Below are 26,689 nucleotides of genomic sequence, written 5' to 3' on the forward strand. Positions count from 1 at the left end.
ATATGGACATATGTAGACCATGTTCTTGTCCAAAAATGGCCATATTAGGTCAATGCTGGCACCAGCTATGGCAATATTTGGATAGTGCCATTTACCAAACAGGCCATGTGGCTATATTGTGTCAATGCTGTCACCAGTATTGGCCAAGGTTGTACAAAGTCAATGTCTAAATATGATCATGTGGCCATATTAGGTCAATGATGCCACCAGCCATGTCCATATTTGGACAATGTCATTGAACAAATATAGCTATGTGACTGTATTCGGTCAACGATACCACCAGCAATGGCCATTATTCGGTCAATGTCATTGACTAAATATGACCATTTGGCCATATTTGGTAAATGTTGTCACCATCATGCCTGGACATTTCCTGACCAGCTTATTTGACCAGTGGCCTACCATCATGGGACAGTTTCCTGCGGGTTTGGGCCAATCCTTTGCTCACCCTTACTCTGGTGAGAAAAGACTAAAGGAATCAAAAAGCTCTCCAACCAAGTCAGTGCATGGAACAGCAAAGCCTTCTTAGATGTGATGGTGTTCATGTCTCGTTCTATGACCTATGTTTTTTTTAGTGCTGAAAAATATTACCATCATATTCCCCCTTCACAGGTGTCAACTGTGAGACAGAGATAGACGAGTGCCAGTCAAATCCGTGTCAAAATGGTGCCACATGCAGGGACTACGTTGGGTACTTCCTATGTGAATGCCCCGCAGGGTACGATGGTGAAGTGTGCCAACAAGACATTGATGAGTGTCAAAGCCAGCCATGTTTCAATGGAGGAATTTGTGTGGATGCTCTTAACAGGTGATATATATTTTTTATATTGTATAAGAAGTCTTTTATATTGTCGTACTTGTATCCTCATGTATCACTGATGGTACCACAATACCTACTCTAGGTGATAGCCTTGGAGGTAGAATATGCTTGCTATAGTGTTGGCTGCCTGGCCGGCAGTTGGTTGAGTAAACGGGTGGATTAAATGTGCCTTGAGCCATAAAAGCAGCCTGGAGGCAGTGCTGTATTTTGGCCTAGGCCGACAAGGCCCAGGCCTAGGGCGGCACTTTGCAGGGGGGCAGCAAAAAAGCTGCCCCCCTCCACCTGAGACTCTATTGGCCATTGGTTGCTAGAGCCATCCCTCTCTCTCTCTCACCCTCCCTTCTCTCTCTCTCACCCCTCTCTCTCTCTCACCCCTCTCTCTCTCTCACCCTCCCTCTCTCTCACCCCCTCTCTCTCACCCCCTCCCTCTCTCTCACCTCCACCCTCTCTCTGACGCACCCCCCTCTCTCTCTCTCTCACCCCCGTTTCTCTCACTCACTCACCCCCTCTTGAACTCACTCACCCCTCTCTCTCTCACCCCCTCTCTCTCTCACCCCCCTGTTTCTCTCTCTCACTCACTCACCCCCTCTTGAACTCTCTCAACCCTCTCTCTCTCATCCCCTCTCTCTCATCCCCTCTCTCTCTCATCCCCTCTCTCTCTCATCCCCTCTCTCTCTCATCCCCTCTCTCGCTCTCACCCCCTCTCTCTCTCACCCCTCTCTCTCGGCCCCCCTCTCTCTCTCACCCTCCCTCACCCACCCCCCTCTCTCTCCCTCCCTCACCCACCCCCCCTCTCTCTCCCTCCCTCACCCACTCCCCTCTCTCTCTCTCACTCCCTCACCCACCCCCCTCTCTCTCTCCCTACCTCATCCACCCCCCCTCTCTCTCTCATCCTCTCTCTCTCTCTCTCTCACCCCCCTGTTTCTCTCTCTCTCACTCACCCCCTCTCTCTCTCTCATCCCCTCTCTCTCTCTCATCCCCTCTCTCTCTCTCTCTCTCTCTCTCTCTCTCTCTCTCTCTCTCTCTCTCAGCCCCCCCCTCTCTCTCTCTCCCTCCCTCACCCACCCCCCTCTCTCTCTCCCTCCCTCACCCACCCCCCCTCTCTCTCCCTCCCTCACCCCCCGCCCTCTCTCTCCCTCCCTCACCCCCCTCTCTCTCACTCCCTCACCCACCCCCCTCTCTCTCTCACTCCCTCACCCACCCCCCCCTCTCTCTCTCCCACCCCCTCTCACCCCCCCCTCCCCCTCTCGGGAGATCTCAGGGGTTCATGCTGGGACTTGAAGTCCTTCAGTTGTGGAGGGAGTCACATCCATTAAAAAGGAAGGAGTGGGGCAAATTTACATAGGAGGGGGAGGGGATGCGCCCAATTTTAGTCTTGCCTAGGGAAGAACAAAACCAAAATACACCACTGCCTGGAGGCCTAAGCAACCTCTCTCCGACACCAGAATGGAGCCATTGAAAGGGAGGGCCTTAAAGTCTATCTAAGCCCAACAACACCAATGTAATGCATTGCGCATGACTGGTCCTGCCGCTTCATTCCCTTTCAATCACAGGGCCTGATAAACATGGATGACAGCTGATAAACAAAGGCGGCGGCGGGGGGGGTCTCCTGGTTGACCTAATTGACCATATATGGTGATGACATCATTGGCATCCTGGCACTGCGACTTTTCTTGTAGCTGTAAATGTGGGGAACAGAGCTTTCTTTGGTCAAGCATCATCCATGGTCACCTTTTACTTCCTGGACTGAGATGCCAACTCCGAGGTGACATTCATATTAATCCCGGGGCCTGGGCAGTTCTTGGCTGTGTTCCAAGTTACAATGTTGCAACCTGATCACTTGGGGAGGGGTGGACTGAGGAAATGCTTCCTCCTGCCTGCAGCAGACTGGTGACATTGTTTCAACCTGATTGGAGCTACTGTAAGGGATTCCTAATAATAAATGGAGGCTCTTTTTCAAACTCCTTTCTGCTCGCCCTATAGCTGAAATACAGCTACAGCGCGGTTCTCCAGTTCTGGGAAGGGCGTCCAAGGATGTCCTCCCAGAACTGTGTCCCCTATGTGCCCTCTGAGGTGCACATTGGGCATGCTCTGTGACTGCTGTGTCCTTTGGACACAGCTAATCATAGATCGTGGTAAAGGGCCAATCACAGTGGCCTTTTACCATGTGATCAGCTGTGTCCAATCGCATGTAAACAGACATGCCGGTTATCGGCACTTCCTTTCCTCATATCTTGTCTGTGTGTGAGGAAAGGAGTGCCAATAACTGGCACTACTGACAGTGAACTGTTTACAGTGATAATCAGTGCCCGCCCATCAGTGCCACCTCCTCAGTGCAGCCTCATCAGTGCCCATCAGTGTAGCCTCATCGGTGCCCATCAGTGTAGCCTCATCAGTGCCGCCTCATCAATGCCACCTCCTTAGTGCAGCCTAATCAGTGCCCATCAGTGTATCTTCATCAGTGCAGCCTCATCAGCGCCGCACCATCAGTGCCTCCTCCTCAGTGCAGCCTCATCAGTGCCCATCAGTGAAGCCCCATCAGTGCCCATCAGTGCCGCCTCATCAATGCCACCTCCTTAGTGCAGCCTCATCAGTGCCCATCAGTGTAGCTTCATAAGTGCAGCCTCATCAGCGCCACCTCCTCAGTGAAGCCTCATCAGTGGCGCATCAGTGTAGCCCCATCAGTGTCCATCAGTGTAGCTTTATCAGTGCAGCCTCATTAGCGCTGCACCATCAGTGCCACCTCCTCAGTGCAGCCCTGGGACAAGGGGTGGGCAGGAGGTGACGCTGCCATGGGCGCAATAGTTTATTGTAGGGATGGGGGCGCCTTGACCCTAACCCTAAGGGAAGGGGGGGGTGCAGTTTGGCATCTTTGCCCTGGGCGCTGGATGACCTTGTGTCGGCACTGGTGCAGCCTCATCAGTGCCGCTTCATCAGTGTGCATCAGTGTTGCCCCATCAGTGCAGCCTCATCAGTGCCCATCAGTACAGCCTCATCAGTGCAGAGACATTACTTATTTGCAAAATAATCAGTGCTGCCACATCAATGCTGCCTCACCAGTGCCCATCAGTGTTGCCTCATCAGTGCCCATCAGTGCAGTCTCATTAGTGCCCACCAGTGCAGCCTCATCATTGCAGTCTCATCAGCACCCATCAGTGCAGTCTCATCAGTGCCAATCAGTGCAGTCTCATTAGTGCCCATCAGTGAAGAAGAAAAATTACTTATTTGGAAAATTTTATAACAGAAACAAAGAAAAATGTTTTGTTTTTCTTTAAAAATCTTTGGTCTTCTTTTTTTTTTTAGCAATAAATAAAAACCCCAGCGGTGATTAAATGCCACCAAAAGAAAGTTCTATCTGTCTCAAAAAAAGAAAATGTAATTATGGTGCAGTGCTGCATGCCCGCGCAACTGTCATTCAAAGTGAGAGAGCGCTGAAAGCTGAACATTGGCCTGGGCAGGGCGGGGGGTGAAAGTGCCCGGTATTGGTGGTAACAAATGATACTGTTTGTTAATCTCTATGTTGTTAGGTCGGGAGTGAATTCATGAAAACTTACCAAAATAATCTCTGAGGTCTCAAACCTTTCCTTTGATGATGTGAATACTGATGGGAATTGTCATCCACGATCCCAACTCTGTCTCTGTATTTTAGGTTTCACTGCAACTGCGATGACACGGGGTATGAGGGCGATACGTGTGAGATCGATATCCTGGAATGTTCCTCCAACCCCTGTGTGAATAATGCCACCTGCGTGGAGGGGGTGAAGGGCTACGCATGCGTCTGCTGGACAGGTCAGTGCCTACATTCCATCCATTGTCTGCGTCTTTAATTAGGAAGATCGGTGACCCCCATCCAGACATAGAACCGTACACCCCAACCCTGATGTCACCCTGTGCCCAGAGTACGGGCGTTACATTGTTTACAGAGAAGCCCAACTCTCGTAGCTGTATGGGCACCTCGTGGGAGATTTTTACATTTCCATTATAGGCCGCTTTATTTGGTGATAAGTTTGCATAAGCCAACTAAGTAATTATACTGTACTTTTTTTTTTCTTTTTTTTTTGGGGGGGGGGGGGGGATAGGAAAAATGTATTTTCTATTAAATCTATAGAAAAAAGGTGTTTTTTTTTTTTCTAACACAAATAAAAAAAATCTTTTTTTTTTTTTGTTTTCCTATGAACCAGTGTTAGAAAAAATAACTTTATTGTAAATAAAAAGTATATATTTTTTTTTAGATGGCAGATTGACTTTCTTTTCTCCCTACCTAGTTCCCATCCTTCCCCCCCCCCCCTTTTTTTTTTTCTAATACAAATAAAAAAAAGATTTTTTTTTTTTTTTTTATTATGGACTAGTCTTAAAAAAAATATCTTTACTGTAAATAAAAAGTGTATGTGTATATATATATATATATATATATATTTATATTTTATTTTTTTTTAGATGGTGGATTGACTGGTTTCACTTTCTTTTACCCCCTTCTACCTACCTATTTCCCATCCTCCCCCCCCCCTTTTTTTTCCAATACAAATAAACAAAAATTTATATTTTTTTTACTATGGACTAGTGTTAAAAAATATCTTTACTGTAAATAAAAAAGTATATATATATATATTTTTTTTAGATGGCGGATTGACTGGTTTTCCTTTCTTTTACCCCCTTCTACCTACCTAGTTCCCATCCTTACCCCCCCCCCTCCTTTTTTTTTTTTCTAATACAAATAAAAAAAATTGTTTTTTTTTTATTATGGACTAGTGTTAAGAAATATCTTTACTGTAATACTGTAAATAAAAAGTGTATATATATATATATTTTTTTTTTAGATGGCGGATTGACTGGTTTCCCTTTCTTTTCTCCCTAACTAGTTCCTATCCTTCCACACCCCCCCCCCCCCAACCTTTTTTTTCTAATACAAATAAAAATGTTTTTTTTTTTACTGTAAATAAAAAGTGTATATATATATTTATTTTTTAGATGGCGGATGGACTGGTTTCCCTTTCTTTCCTCCCCTCGTCCTTACCTATAATTTGACCCCTAGCGACAAAACACCTATTCTAGCAACAATAGATTCCCCCTAATAACAAAAGACCCCCCCAGCAACAATAGGTCCCCCTAACAATAATAGACCCCCAGCAACAATAGGCTCCCCAGGAACAATAGCAAAAAAACAACAATATTGTCAAAAAAAAAAAAAGTATATATTTTTATTACATATTTTATTTTATAATTTGACCCGTTTAAAGTGACACCAAAGTGATGTTTCTGGTACAAAGTATTTTGCAAATGAAAAAATAAATACAGGTTGGTTCAACTGAATAAAAAAAAGATTAAATATTAATGGTAAAAAATAAATAAAAAACTGAAGAATAAAAGCTAACACCAACAATAGACCCCCTCTGCCAGCAATAGACCCCCCAGCAACAATAGATCCCCCCTCCAGCAACAATTTACCTCCAGCGACAAAATACCCAATCTAGCAACAATAGATCCCCCGAACAACAATAGACTCCCCAGCAACAATAGAAAAAAACAACAATATTGAAAAAAAAAAAGTATATATTTTTATTACATATTTTATTTTATAATTTGATCTGTTTACAGTGACACCTAAGTGATGTTTCTGATACAAAGTATTTTGCAAATTAAAAAAATAAATACATTTTGGTTCAACTGTCAAAAAAAGATTGAATATTAATGGTAAAAAATAAAAACTGAAAAATAACAGTTTACATCTGCCAACAATAGACCCCCCCCCAGCATCAATAGATCCCCCTCCAGCAACAAATTAACCTCCAGCAACAAAATACCCAATCTAGCAACAATAGATCCCCCTAACAACAATAGACCCCCCACCAACAATAGATCCCTAGCAACAATAGATTCCCCTAACAACAATAGACCTCCAAAACAATAGATCCCCCTAACAACAATAGACCCCCACCAACAATAGATCCCTAGCAACAATAGATTCCCCTAACAACAATAGACCTCCAAAACAATAGACTCCACCAGCAACAATAGAAAAAAAACAATATTAAAAAAAAAAAAAAGTATATATTTTTATTACATATTTTATTTTATAATTTGACCCGTTTAAAGTGACACCAAAGTGATGTTTCCGATACAAAGTATTTTGCCAATTTAAAAAAAAAACATAATTTTTGTTTCTTTTTTTAAACTAAATAAAAATAAAAAAAACTGAAAAATAACAGCTAAGGGGAGAAGGGAAAGAAGAAGTTAAAGCAGAACTTCACCCAAAAGGGGAAGTTCCATCTCTCTGCCCCCCCACCCCCTCATTCTCCTTTGAAGCTTTTATTTGTTGGAGAGCGGGTACCCGCCCCCACTTCCACCCAGATTGCCTAAGCGATGCGAGAGGAAGTTCACCCCCGCTCTTTGCCCACAGCCTTTGGGGACACGTCAGTGACGTCACAGGTCCCAAAAGACTGCGGGACCATTCACAAAGCACAGCGCTGCTCACACATGTGCATTGGGAAGTTGTCAGTTAAGAATACATTTTAATTTATTTAAAAATAAAAATAATTATCCAGTCACTTTCACGCGTTTCGTTTTTTCTGGGTCCCCTGCAGCGCTCGCTGGTTCCTCCGGTCATTATTGTTTGCACCTTCTGAATTTCCTGTCCTCTGATTTCTTCTGTCTTCTTATAGATGTGATCCTTTTTTTTATTTTTTTTTAGGCTATTCTGGGGAGAGCTGTGAGCTAGATGTTGACGAATGTGCAGAACGCCCTTGCCTGAATGGCGCCCTCTGTCTTCAACGATCGAATGAGACGTTTTATACGACAGAGCCAGAGTTTAACACAGAATTCAGCTACGCCAATGCCGCGGGATACGTTTGTAGATGTCAGCCGGGATTTACGGGTGAGTGAGCAGGTGATTGTTTCTTTATTATTTATTACAGGTATTTATAGAGTGCTGACAATTTACATATTATCCATTCACATCAGTCCCTGATCCCAAGGAGCTTACACTCTAATGTCCCAACCAGGTCCAGGCAAATGTTCTTTTTTAATTGCCCCTACACGTGATTAGGTATTTGAAGTGTAACTCTTCACCTTATGCTGTGTGTTAATGATGATCACAATACAGCGTGACAGGTCCTCTTTATGGAGAGATCTGGGGTCTGTAAAAGACCCCAAATCTCTCCTCTCCCCTTAAAAACAAAAGGAGAAAAAATTGCAGACGCTGGATGGTTCCTGGGCTCAGCGATCGGTAACTTAAGCCCGGGATCCAAGGGTAGGGGGGAGCACCTCTCCTGATAAAGCGTTACAGGTGCTCTTTATGGAGAGATCGGGGGTCTGTAAAAGACCCCAAATCTCTCCTCTACCCTTAAAAACAAAAGGGAAAAAATCTGCAGACACCGGATGGTTCCCGGGCTCAGCGATCAGTAACGTAAGCCGGGGATCCATGGGGAGGCGGGAGGGGGGGAGCACCTCTCCTGATAAAGCATTACAGGTGCTCTTTATGTAGAGATCTGAGGTCTGTAAAAGACCCCAAGTCTCTCCTCTCCCCTGAAAAACAAAAGTAGAAAAAATTTGCAGACGCCGGATGGTTCCCAGGCTCAGCGATCAGTAACGTAAGCCCGGGATCCACGGGGAGGGGGAGAGCACCTCTCCTGATGAAGCGTTACAGGTGCTCTTTATGGAGTGATCGGGGGTCTGTAAAAGACCCCATATCTCTCCTCTACCCTTAAAAACAAAAGGGGAAAAATCTGCAGACACCGGATGGTTCCCGGGCTCAGCGATCAGTAACGTAAGCCCGGGATCCACGGGGAGGCACTTCTCCTGATAACAATAAAGCATGACAGGTCCTCTTTATGGAGAGATCTGGGGTCTGTAATAGATGGCACTTTTCTCCATCTCCATGCCCTTGCTTGCTGACCTGAAACATCTGAGTTGGCACACCACCCTGTCTGTGGCAAGTGCTGGGAGACAAAGAAGGGAGCCATCTCCTTGCTAGCTACGTTGTCGGATAGCCATGGTGGGAAGGGGCACTCTGTCTGACCTGCTTTGATAGATGGCACTTTTCTCCATCTCCATGCCCTTGGAGACAAAGAAAGGGGCCGTCTCCTTTCTAGCTGCGTTGTTGGATAGCCATGGAGAGAGGGGGTGCCCCTTCTGACCTGCTTTGATAGATAGGAACTTGAGTCCATCTGTTGGCACACCACCCTGTCTGTGGCAAGTGCTTGGAGACAAAGAAAGGAACCATCTCCTTGCTAGTTGTGTTGTCCGATAGTCAAGAGGAGAGGGGGCGCTCTGTCTGACCTGCTTTGATAGATGGCACTTGTCTCCATCTCCATGCCCTTGCTTGCTGAACTGGAACATCTGAGTTGGCACACCACCCTGTCTGTGGCAAGTACTTGAGACAAAGAAAGGAGATTTCTCCTTGCTAGCTGCATTGTTGGATAGCCACAGAGAGAGGGGGGGTGCTCTGTCTGACCTGCTTTGATAGACGGGAACTTGAGTCCATCTGTTGGCACACCACCCTGTCTGTGGCAAGTGCTTGGAGACAAAGAAAGGAGCCTTCTCCTTGCTAGCTGCGTTGTCGGATAGCCAAGAGGAGAGGGGGTGCTCTGTCTGACCTGCTTTGATAGATGGCACTTGTCTCCATCTCCATGCCCTTGCTTGCTGGCCTGGAACATCTGAGTTGGCACACCATCCTGACTGTGGCAAATGCTGGGAGACAAAGAAGGGAGCAGTCTCCTTGCTAGCTACGTTGTCGGATAGCCATGGTGGGAAGGGGCGCTCTGTCTGACCTGCTTTGATAGATGGCACTTTTCTCCATCTCCATGCCCTTGGAGACCAAGAAAGGAGCCATCTCCTTGATAGCTGTGTTGTTAAATAGCCAAGAGGAGAGGGGGTGCTCTGTCTGACCTGCTTTGATAGACGTACCTTTTCTCCATCTCCATGCCCTTGCTTGCTGGCCTGGAACATCTGAGTTGGCCACCACCCTGTCTGTGGCAAGTGCTGGGAGACAAAGAAAGGAGCTGTCTCCTTGCTAGCTACGTTGTCGGATAGCCATGGTGGGAAGGGGCGCTTTGTCTGACCTGCTTCGATAGATGGCACTTTTCTCCATCTCCATGCCCTTGGAGACAAAGAAAGGAGCCGTCTCCTTGCTAGCTGTGTTGTCGGATAGAAAAGAGGAGAGGGGGTGCTCTGTCTGACCTGCTTTGCTAGACGGGACTTGTCTCCATCTCCATGCCCTTGCTTGCTGACCTGGAACATCTGAGTTGGCACACCACCCTGAAGTTGGCAAGTGCTGGGAGACAAAGAAGGGAGCAGTCTCCTTGCTAGCTACGTTGTCGGATAGCCATGGTGGGAAGGGGCGCTCTGTCTGACCTGCTTTGATAGATGACACTTTTCTCCATCTCCATGCCCTTGGAGACAAAGAAAGGAACCATCTCCTTGATAGCTGTGTTATCGGATAGCCAAGAGGAGAGGGGGTGCTCTGTCTGACCTGCTTTGATAGACGTCCCTTTTCTCCATCTCCATGCCCTTGCTTTCTGGCCTGGAACATCTGAGTTGGCACACCAACCTGTCTGCGGCAGGTGCTGGGAGACAAAGAAAGAAGCTGTCTCCTTGCTAGCTGCATTATCAGAAGCCACGAAGAGAGGGGGTGCTCTGTCTGACCTGCTTTGATAGACAGCCCTTGTCTCCATCCCCATGCCCTTGCTTGCTGGCCTGGAACATCTGAACTGGAATGCCACCCTGTCTGTGGCAAGTGGTTGGAGTCAAAGAAAAGAGTCGTCTCCTTGTTAGATGCATTGTTGGATAGCTACCGAGAGAGGGGGCGCCCTGTCTGACCTGCTTTGATAGACGTCCCTTTTCTCCATCTCCATGCCCTTGCTTGCTGGCCTGGAACATCTGAGTTGGCACACCACCCTGTCTGTGGCAAGTGCTGGGAGACAAAGAAGGGAGCCGTCTCCTTGCTAGCTATGTTGTCGGATAGCCATAGTGGGAAGGGGCGCTGTGTCTGACCTGCTTTGATAGATGGCACTTTTCTCCATCTCCATGCCCTTGGAGACAAAGAAAGGAGCCATCTCCTTGCTAGCTGCATTATTGGAAGCCACGGAGAGAGGGGGTGCTCTGTCTGACCTGCTTTGATAGACGTACCTTTTCTCCACCTCCATGCCCTTGCTTGCTGGCCCTGAACATCTGAGTTGGCACACCACCCTATCTGTGGCAAGTAATGGGAGACAAAGAAGGGAGCCATCTCCTTGCTAGCTACGTTGTCGGATAGCGATGGTTGGAAGGGCCGCTCTGTCTGACCTGCTTTCATACATGCCATTTTTCTCCATCTCCATGCCCTTGGAGACAAAGAAAGGAGCCGTCTCCTTTCTAGCTGCGTTGTTGGATAGCCACGGAGAGAGGGGGTGCCCCTTCTGACCTGCTTTGATAGATAGGAACTTGAGTCCATCTGTTGGCACACCACCCTGTCTGTGGCAAGTGCTTGGAGACAAAGAAATGAGCTTTCTCCTTTCTAGCTGCGTTGTCGGATAGCCATGGAGAAAGGGAGCACCCTGTCTGCACTTTTCTCCATCTCCATGCCCTTGCTTGCTGGCCTGGAACATCTGAGTTGGCACACCACCCTGTCTGTGGCAAGTACTTGAGACAAAGAAAGGAGATTTATCCTTGCTAGCTGCATTTTTGGATAGCCACAGAGAGAGGGGGGGGGGGGTGCTCTGTCTGACCTGCTTTGATAGACGGGAACTTGAGTCCATCTGTTGGCACACCACCCTGTCTGTGGCAAGTGCTTGGAGACAAAGAAAGGAGCCATCTCCTTGCTAGCTGTGTTGTCGGATAGCCAAGAGGAGAGGCGGTGCTCTGTCTGACCTGCTTTGATAGATGGCACTTTTCTCCATCTCCATGCCCTTGCTTGCTGACCTGGAACATCTGAGTTGGCACACCATCCTGTCTGTGGCAAGTGCTGGGAGACCAAGAAGGGAGCCGTCTCCTTGCTAGCTACGTTGTCGGATAGCCATGGTGGGAAGGGGCGCTCTGTCTGACCTGCTTTGATAGATGGCACTTTTCTCCATCTCCATGCCCTTGGAGACCAAGAAAGGAGCCATCTCCTTGATAGCTGTGTTGTTAAATAGCCAAGAGGAGAGGGGGTGCTCTGTCTGACCTGCTTTGATAGACGTACCTTTTCTCCATCTCCATGCCCTTGCTTGCTGGCCTGAAACATCTGAGTTGGCACACCACCCTGTCTGCGGCAAGTGCTGGGAGACAAAGAAAGAAGCTGTCTCCTTGCTAGCTGCATTATCAGAAGCCACGAAGAGAGGGGGTGCTCTGTCTGACCTGCTTTGATAGACAGCACTTGTCTCCATCCCCATGCCCTTGCTTGCTGGCCTGGAACATCTGAACTGGAATGCCACCCTGTCTGTGGCAAGTGGTTGGAGTCAAAGAAAAGAGTCGTCTCCTTGTTAGATGCATTGTTGGATAGCTACCGACAGAGGGGGCGCCCTGTCTGACCTGCTTTGATAGACGTCCCTTTTCTCCATCTCCATGCCCTTGCTTGCTGGCCTGGGACATCTGAGTTGGCACACCACCCTGTCTGTGGCAAGTGCTGGGGGACAAAGAAGGGATCCATCTCCTTGCTAGCTACGTTGTCGGATAGCCATGGTGGGAAGGGGCGCTCTGTCTGACCTGCTTTCATAGATGGCACTTTTCTCCATCTCCATGCCCTTGCTTGCTGACCTGGAACATCTGAGTTGGCACACCACCCTGAAGTTGGCAAGTGCTGGGAGACAAAGAAGGGATCCATCTCCTTGCTAGCTACGTTGTCGGATAGCCATGGTGGGAAGGGGCGCTCTGTCTGGCCTGCTTTCATAGATGGCACTTTTCTCCATCTCCATGCTCTTGGAGACAAAGAAAGGAGCCATCTCCTTTCTAGCTGCATTGTTGGATAGCCACGGAGAGAGGGGGCGCGCTGTCTGACCTGCTTTGCTAGAGGTCTCTTGCCTCCATCTTCATGCCCTTGCTTGCTGGCCTGGAACATCTGAGTTGGCACACCACCCTGTCTGTGGCAAGTGCTGGGAGACAAAGAAAGGAGCCGTCTCCTTGCTAGCTGCGTTGTGGGATGGCCATAGAGGGAGGAGGAGTCCCCAATTTGACCATGCAGCTAATCTTAGACAGCACATAAGAATCAACGGGCACCCGCGATCGCTCCCCGTGGAGACGTAATGGCGGTCTGATGTTGTAAACACGGCAGACCGCTGTTCTGTCAGTGATGAACACAGGGATCCTCCTATTTAGGAACACAGGTTGATTCCATAAGCCCACCCCCCCACACTGTTAGAAAGCACCCCCTAGGCACATATTTAACCCTTTGATCGCCTCTGGTGTTAACCCCTTCCTTGCCAGTGTCTTTAGTACAGTGACTGATTACGGTAGTAATGTCACTGGTCCCCCAAAAAAGTGTAAAAAAAAAAAATGTCAGTTAGGGGTCCGATCTGTCCGCCGCAATGTCGCAGTCCCGCAAAAAATGATTACTAGCAATGGCAGCTGATCGCTGCCATTGCTAGTAAAATAAATAAATAAAAATGACATAAATCTTTCCCCTAGTTTGTAGACACGATAACTTTTGCGCAAACCAATCAAAATACGCTTATTGGGATTTTTTTTTACCATAAATATGTAGCAGAATACAAATTGGCCTAAAATGATGAAAAAAAATGATTTTTACATTTTTTTTTTATTGGGAATGTTATATAGCGGGAAGGTGAATTTTTTTTTTTTTTTTTCAGAATTTTCGCTCTTTTTTTGTTTATATAGCAAAAAAAATCGCACAGGTGATCAAATACCACCATAACTTTTGCGCAAACCAACCAAAGTACTCTTATTGGGATTTTTTTTTTTTTTTACCAAAAATATGTAGCAGAATACAAATTGGCCTAAAATGATGAAAAAAATTAGATTTTTAAACTTTTTTATTGGGAATGTTATATAGAAGAAAGTGAAAAATATTGTTTTTTTTTTTCTTTTTTTTTCAGAATTATCACAATTTTTTTGTTTATAGCGCAAAAAATAAAAATCGCACAGTTGATCAAATACCACAAAAAGAAAGCTCTATATATGGGGAAAAAAAGGACATGCATTTTATTTAGTTACAGCATCGCACAACCGTGCAATTGTCAGTTAAAATAACGCAAAAAATGGCCTGGTCATTAAGGGGGGTAAAACCTTCCGGTCCAAAAGTGGTTAAAAGAAAATACTCCACCTAGTGGCCATAACATGGTATTATTTTTTTCTTTTAGGCATTTAGAAATAATACCACGTTATGGCCACTAGATGGAGATGACGGTCACAGGAGATGATTGTATTATAATTCGGCAGACAATCGAGGTGCCTGTCAAATGCTTAACACACAGCTAGCGTTTTTTTTTTACATAGACCCCTATGTGCTGATTGGAGAAAACTGACCTAAATTTTTATTTTTTGCTTTCAGGGGAAAATTGTTCTGTAAATATTAATGAGTGCATTTCCAGCCCTTGTCAGAATGGAGGGACGTGCATCGACCTCATCAATGGGTATGAGTGTCAGTGTGAAGCGGGATATGCCGGTAAGTGATGATGATAATGTTACAATGTAAACTATAGAGCAGCGTTGCCCAACCTCCCCGGCACCAGGGACCCCCCCTCTGCTGATCTTCCTCTGCTGACTCCCTTCTGCTGACCCCCTTCTTCTAACCCCCCTCTGTTGACTCCCTTCTTCTGACCCCCTTCTTCTGACCCCCTCTGCTGACTCCCTTCTTCTGACCCCCTTCTTCTGACCCCCTTCTTCTGACCCCCTTCTTCTGACCCCCTTCTTCTGACCCCCTTCTTCTGACCCCCTCTGCTGACCCCCTTCTTCTGACCCCCCTCTGCTGACCCCCTCTGCTGACCCCCTCTGCTGACCCCCTCTGCTGACCCCCCTCTGCTCACCCCCCTCTGCTCACCCCCCCTCTGCTCACCCCCCTCTGCTCACCCCCCCTCTGCTCACCCCCCCTCTGCTGACCTCCCTCTGCTGACCCCCCTCTGCTGACCCCCCCTCTGCTGATCTTCCTCTGCTGACTTCCCTCTGCTGACCTCCCTCTGCTGATCCCCTTCTTCTGACCCCCCTCTGCTGACCCCCTTCTTCTGACCTCCCTCTGCTGACCCCCTTCTTCTGACCACTCTCTGCTGACCCCCCTCTTCTGACCCCCCTCTTCTGACCCCTTTCTTCTGACCTCCCTCTGATGACCTCCCTCTGCTGACCCCCCACTGCTGACCTCCCTCTGCTGACCCCTTTCTTCTGACCTCCCTCTGATGACCTCCCTCTGCTGACCCCCTCTGCTGACTTCCCTCTGCCTCTGCTGCCCCCTTCTGCTGACCCCCTTCTTCTGACCTCCCTCTAATGGTCCCCTTCTGCTGACCCCCCCCCCCTCTGCTGACCCCCTTCTTTTGACCCCCTTCTGCTGACCGGGGGGGAGGTTGTTGGGGGTTTGTAGCCTGTCACCTCACTCGCCCCTTTTCTTTATTTGTATTTATTTATTATTATGATAAATATAGTATTATTTTTATTATTATTGAAAAAATGTATTTTTAAATCTTATTTTCTCTTTTGTTCATTGACGGACACAGCTCCAGAATCTTCTTAACCATTGGGTTATGCTGCCCCTACAGGAGTTGGACACTAGGCAGGAAAAAGCTTTACCGCGCCTATGGGGCAGTCCCAGGGGGTTATACACCCACACTCAGCTATAAATACTCAGTTTTTTTCTGCCTAGTCAGCAATAAGGACCTATAGTTCCTTTCTGGGACCTCTGGTCCTAGCATTTTTTCCTTTTTAAATGGAATTTTTATTATTTTCTGTTCCTGTGAGAACTACAAGCGATTGCTGGACTGGGCGACATAGGCGACGGGGCTGGCCTGTGATTTAAACATCTCGTGAGGGCACATATGACCTGGTCCCGGCCTGAGTCGCAGCATGCCTCTTGGCCCGCAGCACCCCCATTCCGATGGTGCGGTGGTCTGCCCGGAGCGATGCCCACCCGGTTCCATGGTGTGGTGAGTAATGTTCCTCCTCTCCCCTGATGGTCTTTTGGGGTGGGCGTGGGCCCCTCCCTGGGACGGTCAGACCCCCGGATTCCCATTCCCTTCCCCCCCAGCCCCTCTAAACAGTCACTTTTGGTCTTTCAGACCACCAACTCCCCAGGTGCGGCTGTGAGCTGGCTTTGCCACATGCCCCTATGGGGGGGTTGGCTGTAGTTGCTGCTGACCAGGCTACTGGCCAAGCTGCTGATGCTGACCGAGTTTTTCCTGGGGCGCAACGGGGGATTGAGTAGGGTTCCCTGCCATTCTGGGGGTTGGTGACTGGGGCAGGGATGTCCTTGGGGCTCCCTGCAGCGGTTGTTGGGCTGGGGGAGCGGATGTTTTACCATCCACGGGGACGCGCTTAAAGCGGCCGGACCCGGCCTAAAATTTAGGACACGGCTTTGCGGCCTACTCCGTGGAACTTATGTGAGGATGGCTGAAGCCACTGCCTCCTGTGTGGGCATCCGTCTTCCCCTCCGCTGCCCTGGGTGGTTGGATCCACTGGGGCTCGCGTCTTGGCAGTGGGGTGCCCTAGAAATTTAGGCCGCAACTTGCGGCCTGTGGACTACTAGGCCATGCGGCCGAGTTGGGTGCCGCCGTTGGGGGTGGCCTTAGTGGGTCTAGCTGAAGCCCACAACTTCCCCCTTGGGCATCTGCCGGACTGAAGATCTGTGCTATTTGCAGCTGGGGCCTCACAAAGATTAGTTGTATTAGAGAGTATGCAGCCAGTTCCTGGAGGATGAAGGAATCGATACCATTGAATGGTCCCCACACTCACCTGACCTAAATCTAATAGAACACCTCTGGGATATTATGTTTCGGTCCATCAGACGCTGCCAGGTGGCACCTCAGTCTGTTCAGGAGCTCAGTGATGCCCTGGCCCAGATCTGGGAGGAAATACCCCAGGACACCCTCTGTTGTCTCTTTAGGAACATGCCCCAATGTTGTCAGACATGCATACAAACACGTGTGGGCCATACACACTGCTGAGAACCATTCTGAGTTCCTGCAATGACATTTCAGAATAATGGACTCGCCGGCTGCATAATTTTTTCACTTTGATTTTCGGGGTGTCATTGAATTCAGCCCTCTGTAGGGTGATAATTTTCATTTCCATCAAACAACGTGCCATCCTTTCCTTCCTAATACATTACCCAGTCCATGCCAGTATAAATCCTACCACATTACCCAGTCCATACCAGTATAGATCCTAACACATTACCCAGTTTATACCAGTATAGATCCTAACACATTACCCAGTCCATACCAGTATAGATCCTAACACATTACCCAGTCCATACCAGTATAGATCCAAACATATTACCCAGTTTATACCAGTATAGATCCTAACACATTACCCAGTCCATACCAGTATAGATCCTAACACATTACCCAGTCCATACCAGTATAGATCCAAACATATTACCCAGTTTATACCAGTATAGATCCTAACACATTACCCAGTCCATACCAGTATAGTTCCTAACACATTACCCAGTCCATACCAGTATAGATCCTAACACATTACCCAGTCCATACCATTTTAGATCCTAACTCATTACCCAGTCCATACCAGTATATATCCTAACACATTACTCAGTCCATACCAGTATAGATCCTAACACATTACCCAGTCCACACCAGTATAGATCCTAACACATTACTCAGTCCATACCAGTATAGATCCTAACACATTACTCAGTCCATACCAGTATAGATCCTCACACATTACCCAGTCCATACCAGTATAGATCCTAACGCATTACCCAGTCCATACCAGTATAGATCCTAACGCATTACCCAGTCCATACCAGTATAGATCCTAACACATTACTCAGTCCATACCAGTATAGATCCTAACACATTACTCAGTCCATACCAGTATAGATCCTAACACATTACTCAGTCCATACCAGTATAGATCCTCACACATTACCCAGTCCATACCAGTATAGATCCTCACACATTACCCAGTCCATACCAGTATAGATCCTCACACATTACCCAGTCCATACCAGTATAGATCCTAACACATTACCCAGTCCATACCAGTATAGATCCTAACACATTACCCAGTCCATACCAGTATAGATCCTAACACATTACCCAGTCCATACCAGTATAGATCCTAACACATTACCCAGTCCATACCAGTATAGATATCCAGCATGATATTTTTCCCCCATTGAGATCTGCTGTGTTTTCAAAGTGTTCCTTTCATTTTATTGAGCAGTGTATTATAGGAAATATATTGAAGATAATATTGATTATCTCAGGTGTCTCTCATGCTCTCCCAGTCTCAGGTCAGAGTACTTGTTTAAATGGAAGATAATAAATTTGTGCATCATCGGGGGAGGCTGAGGAGTGGAAGAGCTCAGGATTCTGCTGAGTCAGCAACACTGCGGGTCAATAGAAGTGTGAGAATGCAGGGGGAGACGTCCTTTATAAGGAGCCGTATATGAAGCCGGGTGGGAGTGACAGGAACCCGGGCTGGAAAACAATGCTTAGAAGGGGGCCTTTTTTTTTAAACTTATGAACAAGTCTCGTGTTTAATGATGTTTTGAAGTTTTCAACCTCCAGTACGGCCGTTCTCACCCTTTTTACCCCAGAGGAACCCATGAAATATTTTTATTGTCTGGAACCTTTTTAAACATATTCTAATCTTTTTTAATCACTCATATATTAGAAAAGTCTGAATCATCATTTTCTACATAATAGATTTATATATATATACACACACACAGCATCTCCCAAAACTAAGTACATCCCTCACATTTCTGTAAATATTTTATTCTATCTTTTCATGTGACAACACTGAAGAAATGACACTTTGCTACAATGTAAAGTAGTGAGTGTACAGCTTGTATAACAGTGTAAATTTACTGTCCCCTCAAAATAACTCAACACACAGCCATTAATGTCTAAACCGCTGGCAACAAAAGTCAGTACACCCCTAAGTGACAATGTCCAAATTGGGCCCAAAGTGTCAATATTTTGTGTGGCCGCCATTATTTTCCAGCACTGCCTTAACCCTCTTGGGCATGGAGGTCACCAGAGCTTCACAGGTTGTCACTGGAGTCCTCTTCCCCTCCTCCATGATGACATCACAGAGCTGGGGGATGTTAGAGACCTTGCGCTCCTCCACCTTCTGTTTGAGGATGCCCCACAGATTCTCAATAGGGTTTAGGTCTGGAGACATGCTTGGCCAGTCCATCACCTTTACCCTCAGCTTCTTTAGCAAGGCAGTGGTCATCTTGGAGGTGTTTGGGGTCGTTATGTTAGAAAACTGCCCTGCGGCCCAGTCTCTGAAGGGAGGGGATCATGCTCTGCTTCAGTATGTCACAGTACATGTTGGCATTCATGGTTCCTCAATGAACTGTAGCTCCCCAGTGCTGGCAGCACTCATGCAGCCCCAGACCATGACACTCCCACCACCATGCCTGACTGTAGGGAAGACACACTTGTCTTTGTACTCCTCACCTGGTTGTCACCACACACGCCTGACACCATCTGAACCAAATAAGTTTATCTTGGTCTCATCAGACCACAGGAGATGGTTCCAGTAATCCATGTCCTTAGTCTGCTTGTCTTCAGCAAACTGTTTGCAGGCTTTCTTGTGCATCATCTTTAGAAGAGGCCTCCTTCTGGGATGACAGCCATGCAGACCAATTTGATGCAGTGTGCGGCGTATGGTCTGAGCACTGACAGGCTGACCCCTCACCCCTCAACCTCTGCAGCAATGCTGGCAGCACTCATACGTCTATTTCCCAAAGACAACCTATGGATATGACGCTGAGCACGTGCACTCAACTTCTTTGGTGGACCATGGCGAGGCCTGTTCTGAGTGGAACCTGTCCTGTTATACCGCTGTATGGTCTTGGCCACCGTGCTGCAGCTCAGTTTCAGGGTCTTGGCAATCTTCTTATAGCCTAGGCCATCTTTATGTAGAGCAACAATTCTTTTTTTCAGATCCTCAGAGAGTTCTTTGCCATGAGGTGCCATGTTGAACTTCCAGTGACCAGTATGAGAGAGTGAGAGCGATAACACCAAATTTACCACTCCTGCTCCCCATTCACACCTGAGACCTTGTAATACTAACGAGTCACATGACACCGGGGAAGGAAAATGGCTAATTGGGCCCAATTTGGACATTGTCACTTAGGGGTGTACTCACTTTTGTTGCCAGCGGTTTAGACATTAATGGCTGTGTGTTGAGTTATTTTGAGAGGACAACAAATTTACACTGTTATACAAGCTGTACACTCACTGCTTTACATTGTAGCAAAGTGTCATTTCTTCAGTGTTGTCACATGAAAAGATAGAATAAAATATTTACAAAAATGTGAGGGGTGTACTAACTTTTGTGAGATACTGTAAATGCTTTTAAAGCGTCACCTATTGACAACTTTAGGTACCAAAGTTTATGGCCATTTCACAAACACTTTTATGGCTAACCACATTTGGTATCCATTTACTCGACGCGACCTCATCTTTCATATGGTTACATAAAATTGGGTAGTATATTGTGTTTGTTTGAACTAAAATTAACTTTTGTGCATTTTTTACTTAAAATAGGCAATTGATACATAACATCCATTTCTTCAATATTTATCTGTGTATTTATTGAATATTTTAATTGTCAATTTATTATTATAACCTGAGCGCGAGAAATAGAAGTTACACCTTTGATATTCTCAGTCCTTTTTTTCAATTTATACATATGTGCACTAATATCATGTAACGTAAAAAAAAAAATGCAACCACCACTATTTTATTCTTCAGGGTCTCAGAAAATATAATGTTTGAGGGGGTTTTAACTAATCTTTAGGGATAAAATGTGCATTTTTAACGTGCGTTAAAAACTGAAAAATGACTTTGGTAGAAAAGTAGTTAAAAAAGAAAGAATGTGGAGTATTTCGGAAATGTGACAACTGGAGCCGATCATTTTTAGCACTAAACCATCACTAAATTATTTTCAGTCATCATCATTCTATAAAATTCATCATAATGTGGTTACAAAAAAGAAACAAAAACATAAAAAATTGTAGTGGTCTTTTGGTGATTGGAGAAGTGACCTCTTCCATTGGGGGCTCGACATAATTAGTGACCCCTTCCATTGGGTGCTCGACGTAATTAATGACCCCTTTCATTGGGTGCTCGACGTAATTAGTGACCCCTTCCATTGGGTGCTCGACGTAATTCATGACCCCTTTCATTGGGTGCTCGACGTAATTAGTGACCCCTTCCATTGGGTGCTCGACGTAATTAATGACCCCTTTCATTGGGTGCTCGACGTAATTAGTGACCCCTTCCATTGGGTGCTCGACATAATTAGTGACCCCTTCCATTGGGTGCTCGACGTAATTCATGACCCCTTTCATTGGGTGCTCGACGTAATTAGTGACCCCTTCCATTGGGTGCTCGACATAATTAGTGACCCCTTCCATTGGGTGCTCGACGTAATTAATGACCCCTTTCATTGGGTGCTCGACGTAATTAGTGACCCCTTCCATTGGGTGCTCGACGTAATTAGTGACCCCTTCCATTGGGTGCTCGACGTAATTAGTGACCCCTTCCATTGGATGCTCGACGTAATTGTGGGAGAAGTATCCTAGATTAATGGTGGTGGGTGAAGGACCCACTTACACTGGTGGTCAGAAAGGAGATCAGTCCTCCCCCACTGGTGAAGGAAGCCCTTCCATTGGGTGGTCAATGTAGTTCTCTTCTTTACGTTATGGGAGAAGCACCCCATGGTAAGCGTCAGTAGGAGGAGGGTTCCTATACACAGGTGATCAGTCAGACGTTCAATCCACCGATGCCCCTAACTACTCAAGGAATCCCTACCAACCTCTGGAGAAACCCTAAGCCATATTAAAAGAACCCTGGCTGAGGAAGCCTGTGCTAATATAATGTCCTCTACAATGAAGGTCAGGCAAAAGATAATTCCGTCAATGCGCTCACTGGTGAAGGAAGCCCTGCCATTGGGTGGTCAATGTAGTTCTCCTTTAAATTATGGGAAAAGCACCCCATGGTAAGCATCGGTAGGAGAAGGGTTCCTATACACTGGTGATTAGTCAGACGTTCAATCCACTGATGCCTCAACTACTCAAGGAATCCCTACCAACCTCTGGAGAAACCCTAAGCCATATTAATAGAACCCTATCTGAGGAAGCCTGCACTAATATAATGTCCTCTTACATTGATGGTCAGGCTGAAAATAATTCCGCCAATGCTCCCACTGGTGAAGGAAGCCCTTCCATTGGGTGGTCAATGTAGTTCTCTTCTTTACGTTATGGGAGAAGCACTTTGTGTTAATGGTCAATAGGAGAAGGGTTCCTATACACTGGTGATCAGTTGGGAGTTGAACCCACCAATGCTCCAACTACTCAAGGAACCCATAGAAACCTGTGGGGGAGCCCTAGGCCTTCTCAATAGAATCCTGGTTGAGGAAGCCTGTGCTAATATAATGTCCTCTACATTGAAGGTCAGGCAGAAGATAATTCTGTCAATGCGCTCACTGGTGAAGGAAGCCCTGCCATTGGGTGGTCAGTGTAGTTTTCTTCTTTACATTATGGGAGAAGCACCTAATGGTAAGGGTCAGTAGGAGAAGGGTTCCTATACACTGGTGATTAGTCAGACGTTCAATCCACCCATGCCTCCACTACTCAAGAAAATATTACTAACCTCTGGAGAAACCCTAAGCCATATTAATAGAACCCTACCTGAGGAAGCCTGCACTAATATAATGTCCTCTTACATTGATGGTCAGGCAGAAGATAATTCCGCCAATGCTCCCACTGGTGAAGGAAGCCCTTCCTTTGGGGGGTCAATGTAGTTCTCCTTTACATTATGGGTGAAAAACTTTATGTTAATGGTCAGTATACACTGATGATCAGTCAGGAGTTCAACCCACCAATCCTCCAACTACTCAAGGAACCCATAGCAACCTGTGGGGGAGCCCTAGGCCTTCTCAATAGAATCCTGGTTGAGGAAGCCTGCCCCAATATAATGTCCTCTTATATTCATGGTTAGGCAGAAGATATTTCCGCCAATGCTCCCACTGGTGAAGGAAGCCCTTACATTGGGTGGTCAATGTAGTTCTCCTTTACATTATGGGAGAAGCACCCCATGGTAAGCGTCAGTAGGAGAAGGGTTCCTATACACTGGTGATTAGTCAGACGTTCAATCCACTGATGCCTCAACTACTCAAGGAATCCCTACCAACCTCTGGAGAAACCCTAAGCCATATTAATAGAACCCTATCTGAGGAAGCCTGTGCTAATATAATGTCCTCTTACATTGATGGTCAGGCTGAAAATAATTCCGCCAATGCTCCCACTGGTGAAGGAAGCCCTTCCATTGGGTGGTCAATGTAGTTCTCCTTTACATTATGGGAGAAGAACATTATGTTAATGGTCAGTAGGAGAAGGGTTTCTATACACTGGTGATCAGTCAGGAGTTCAACCCACCCATGCTCCAACTACTCAAGGAACCCATAGCAACCTGTGGGGGAGCCCTAGGCCTTCTCAATAGAATCCTGGTTGAGGAAGCCTGTGCTAATATAATGCCCTCTACATTGAAGGTCAGGCAGAAGATACAGTGCCTTGCGAAAGTATTCGGCCCCCTTGAACTTTGTGACCTTTTGCCACATTCCACGCTTCAAACCTAAAGATATAAAACTGTAATTTTTTGTGAAGAATCAACAACAAGTGGAACACAATCATGAAGTGGAACGAAATTTATTGGATATTTCAAACTTTTTTAACAAATAAAAAACTGAAAAATTGGGCGTGCAAAATTATTCAGCCCCTTTACTTTCAGTGCAGCAAACTCTCTCCAGAAGTTCAGTGAGGATCTCTGAATGATCCAATGTTGACCTAAATGACTAATGATGATAAATAGAATCCACCTGTGTGTAATAAAGTCTCCGTATAAATGCACCTGCACTGTGATAGTCTCAGAGGTCCGTTTAAAGTGCAGAGAGCATCATGAAGAACAAGGAACACACCAGGCAGGTCCGAGATACTGTTGTGGAGAAGTTTAAAGCCGGATTTGGATGCAAAAAGATTTCCCAAGCTTTAAACATCCCAAGGAGCACTGTGCAAGCGATAATATTGAAATGGAAGGAGTATCAGACCACTGCAAATCTACGAAGACCTGGCCGCCCTCTAAACTTTCAGCTCATACAAGGAGAAGACTGATCAGAGATGCAGCCAAGAGGCCCATGATCACTCTGGATGAACTGCAGAGATCTACAGCTGAGGTGGGAGACTCTGTCCATAGGACAACAATCAGTCGTATACTGCACAAATCTGCCCTTTATGGAAGAGTGGCAAGAAGAAAGTCCTTCATTTTATATCCATAAAAAGTGTCGTTTAAAGTTTGCCACAAGCCACCTGGGAGACGCCAAACATGTGGAAGAAGGTGCTCTGGTCACATGAAACCAGAATCAAACTTTTTGGCAACAATGCAAAACGTTATGTTTGGCTTAAAAGCAACACAGCTCATCACCCTGAACACATCATCCCCACTGTCACACATGGTGGTGGCAGCATCATGGTTTGGGCCTGCTTTTCTTCAGCAGGGACAGGGAAGATGGTTAAAATTGATGGGAAGATGGATGGAGCCAAATACAGGACCATTCTGGAAGAAAACCTGATGGAGTCTGCAAAAGACCTGAGACTGGGACGGAGATTTGTCTTCCAACAAGACAATGATCCAAAACATAAAGCAAAATCTACAATGGAATGGTTCACAAATAAACTTATCCAGGTTTTAGAATGGCCAAGTCAAAGTCCAGACCTGAATCCAATCGAGAATCTGTGGAAAGAACTGAAAACTGCTGTTTACAAACGCTCTCCATCCAACCTCACTGAGCTCGAGCTGTTTTGCAAGGAGGAATGGGCAAAAATTTCAGTCTCTCGATGTGCAAAACTGATAGAGACATACCCCAAGCGACTTACAGCTGTAATCGCAGCAAAAGGTGGGGCTACAAAGTATAAGGGGGCTGAATAATTTTGCACGCCCAATTTTTCAGTTTTTTATTTGTTAAAAAAGTTTGAAATATCCAATAAATTTCGTTCCACTTCATGATTATGTCCCACTTGTTGATTCTTCACAAAAAATTACAGTTTATGTTTGAAGCCTGAAATGTGGCAAAAGGTCAAAAAGTTCAAGGGGGCCGAATACTTTTGCAAGGCACTGTAATACCGTCAATGCGCTCACTGCCAAAGGAAGCCCTGCCATTGGGTGGTCAGTGTAGTTCTCTTCTTTACGTTATGGGAGAAGGACCTAATGGTAAGGGTCAGTAGGAGAAGGGTTCCTATACACTGGTGATCAGTCAGTTATTGCCTCCACTACTCAAGAAACCCCTACCAACCTCTGGAGGAACCCTGCGCCTTCTCAATGAAACCCTGGAGAAAACCTACTCAAGTATCTGAGAAAACAAGGGGTGCAACATCACATGGAAAAAAAAAATAAGTATCAATGCATTGTGTAGTCTGTGCACAGAGAAAGTCGGAATCTAAATCTTGTGTTGACCAGAATTGCTACAGTATTAAAATGGCTGCAACATACCTAAAATTGATTTCTGTGGGGGAGGGTATGGGACTGTGCCCAAGTTCACTCTTTTGTAGGCACCTTAAAATCAACCATTTTGCATATCTACCCTCTGATGTGTAGGATTCCTGTCTCAGAGACTGCTAATGAGGTATTGGTGCAAACACTGGGGTTGTGAGAGCATGTGCAATGCCGCTTCGCTGAGCAAAGCAAGGCCTTTTGAATAGCCAGCAAAGCCTGACAAGAAAATAAGGCCACTAATCCCCTCCACTTTGTCTATTAATCCCTCCAGAGTCAGCTTATTAGTTCATATTAGGATCACAGAGCCTTCAGCCAGACATAAAAATCTACATTGGTGGTGAGTGAGAGATCACATATTCCCTGTGACATCATCCAACACGATGACCTCATTTCTGGCTCAGCATTGGCTACACCAAAGTTTTATCAAATGCAGCCATCAGGTGTAACTAGACCAGAAAACAAAATAAATTAAGAAATTGCAGCCTTCTAGTTCTTAGATGAGGTGGCGGCATTAGTTCTTTATTTTTACCTGGTTTTCCAGTGAATAACCGTACGTCCAGCATGGCCATATTTTAGTCAAAGCCATTGTCCAAATATGGGAATGATCTTATTAGGTCCATGATGTCACCATCATTCCCACCGATTTGTTGCGAATGGCTCCAGGGCGGGGAATGCCCCAGCCACATGTGGAAGCCTGCTACCATGCTAAGGTAATCACTAGTGCCTAGAAAGCTCTCTAGAATAGCGATCTCCAAACTGTTGCCCAGGGGCCGGATATGGCGCTTTGCTTGCCTTTATCTGGCACTTGGGGCACTATTCCATCCTATCATTCCCCCCACTGATACCAACAAAGGGGGTATTGCTCCTTCCGCTAAAGCCAACGATGAGCCAATTCCTCCCTCTGACACCAATGATGGGGCTCTATTCCTCCCACTGACACCAATGATGGGGTACTATTCCTCCCACGGACACCAATGATGGGACACTATTCCTCCCACTGATACCAATGATGGGGCACTATTCCTCCCACTGACACCAATGATGGGGCACTATTCCTCCCACTGACACCAATGATGAGACACTATTCCTCCCACTGATACCAATGATGGGACACTATTCCTCCCACTGATACCAATGATGGGCCATTATTCCTCCCACTGACACCAATGATGGGACACTATTCCTCCCACTCATACCAATGATGGAGCACTATTCCTCCCACTGACAC

General features: G+C 46.3%; 1 protein-coding gene across 1 annotated transcript in view; it reads left to right on the forward strand.

Annotated features, from left to right (window-relative positions):
- The window catches only part of LOC309559897 (protein crumbs homolog 1-like), a 176,082-nt gene that overhangs the window by 68,310 nt on the left and 81,083 nt on the right, over positions 1-26,689 (forward strand). Inside the window, exons 3-6 of the mRNA XM_082263336.1 lie at positions 613-808; positions 4,470-4,609; positions 7,509-7,691; positions 14,277-14,390. Of these exons, the coding sequence (XP_082119462.1) occupies positions 613-808; positions 4,470-4,609; positions 7,509-7,691; positions 14,277-14,390 (633 nt within the window). The remainder of the gene's footprint in view (positions 1-612; positions 809-4,469; positions 4,610-7,508; positions 7,692-14,276; positions 14,391-26,689) is intronic.

This window comes from Pelophylax lessonae (assembly GCF_965119305.1).
Source record: "Pelophylax lessonae genome assembly, chromosome: 7".
NCBI classification, from domain to species: domain Eukaryota; kingdom Metazoa; phylum Chordata; class Amphibia; order Anura; family Ranidae; genus Pelophylax; species Pelophylax lessonae.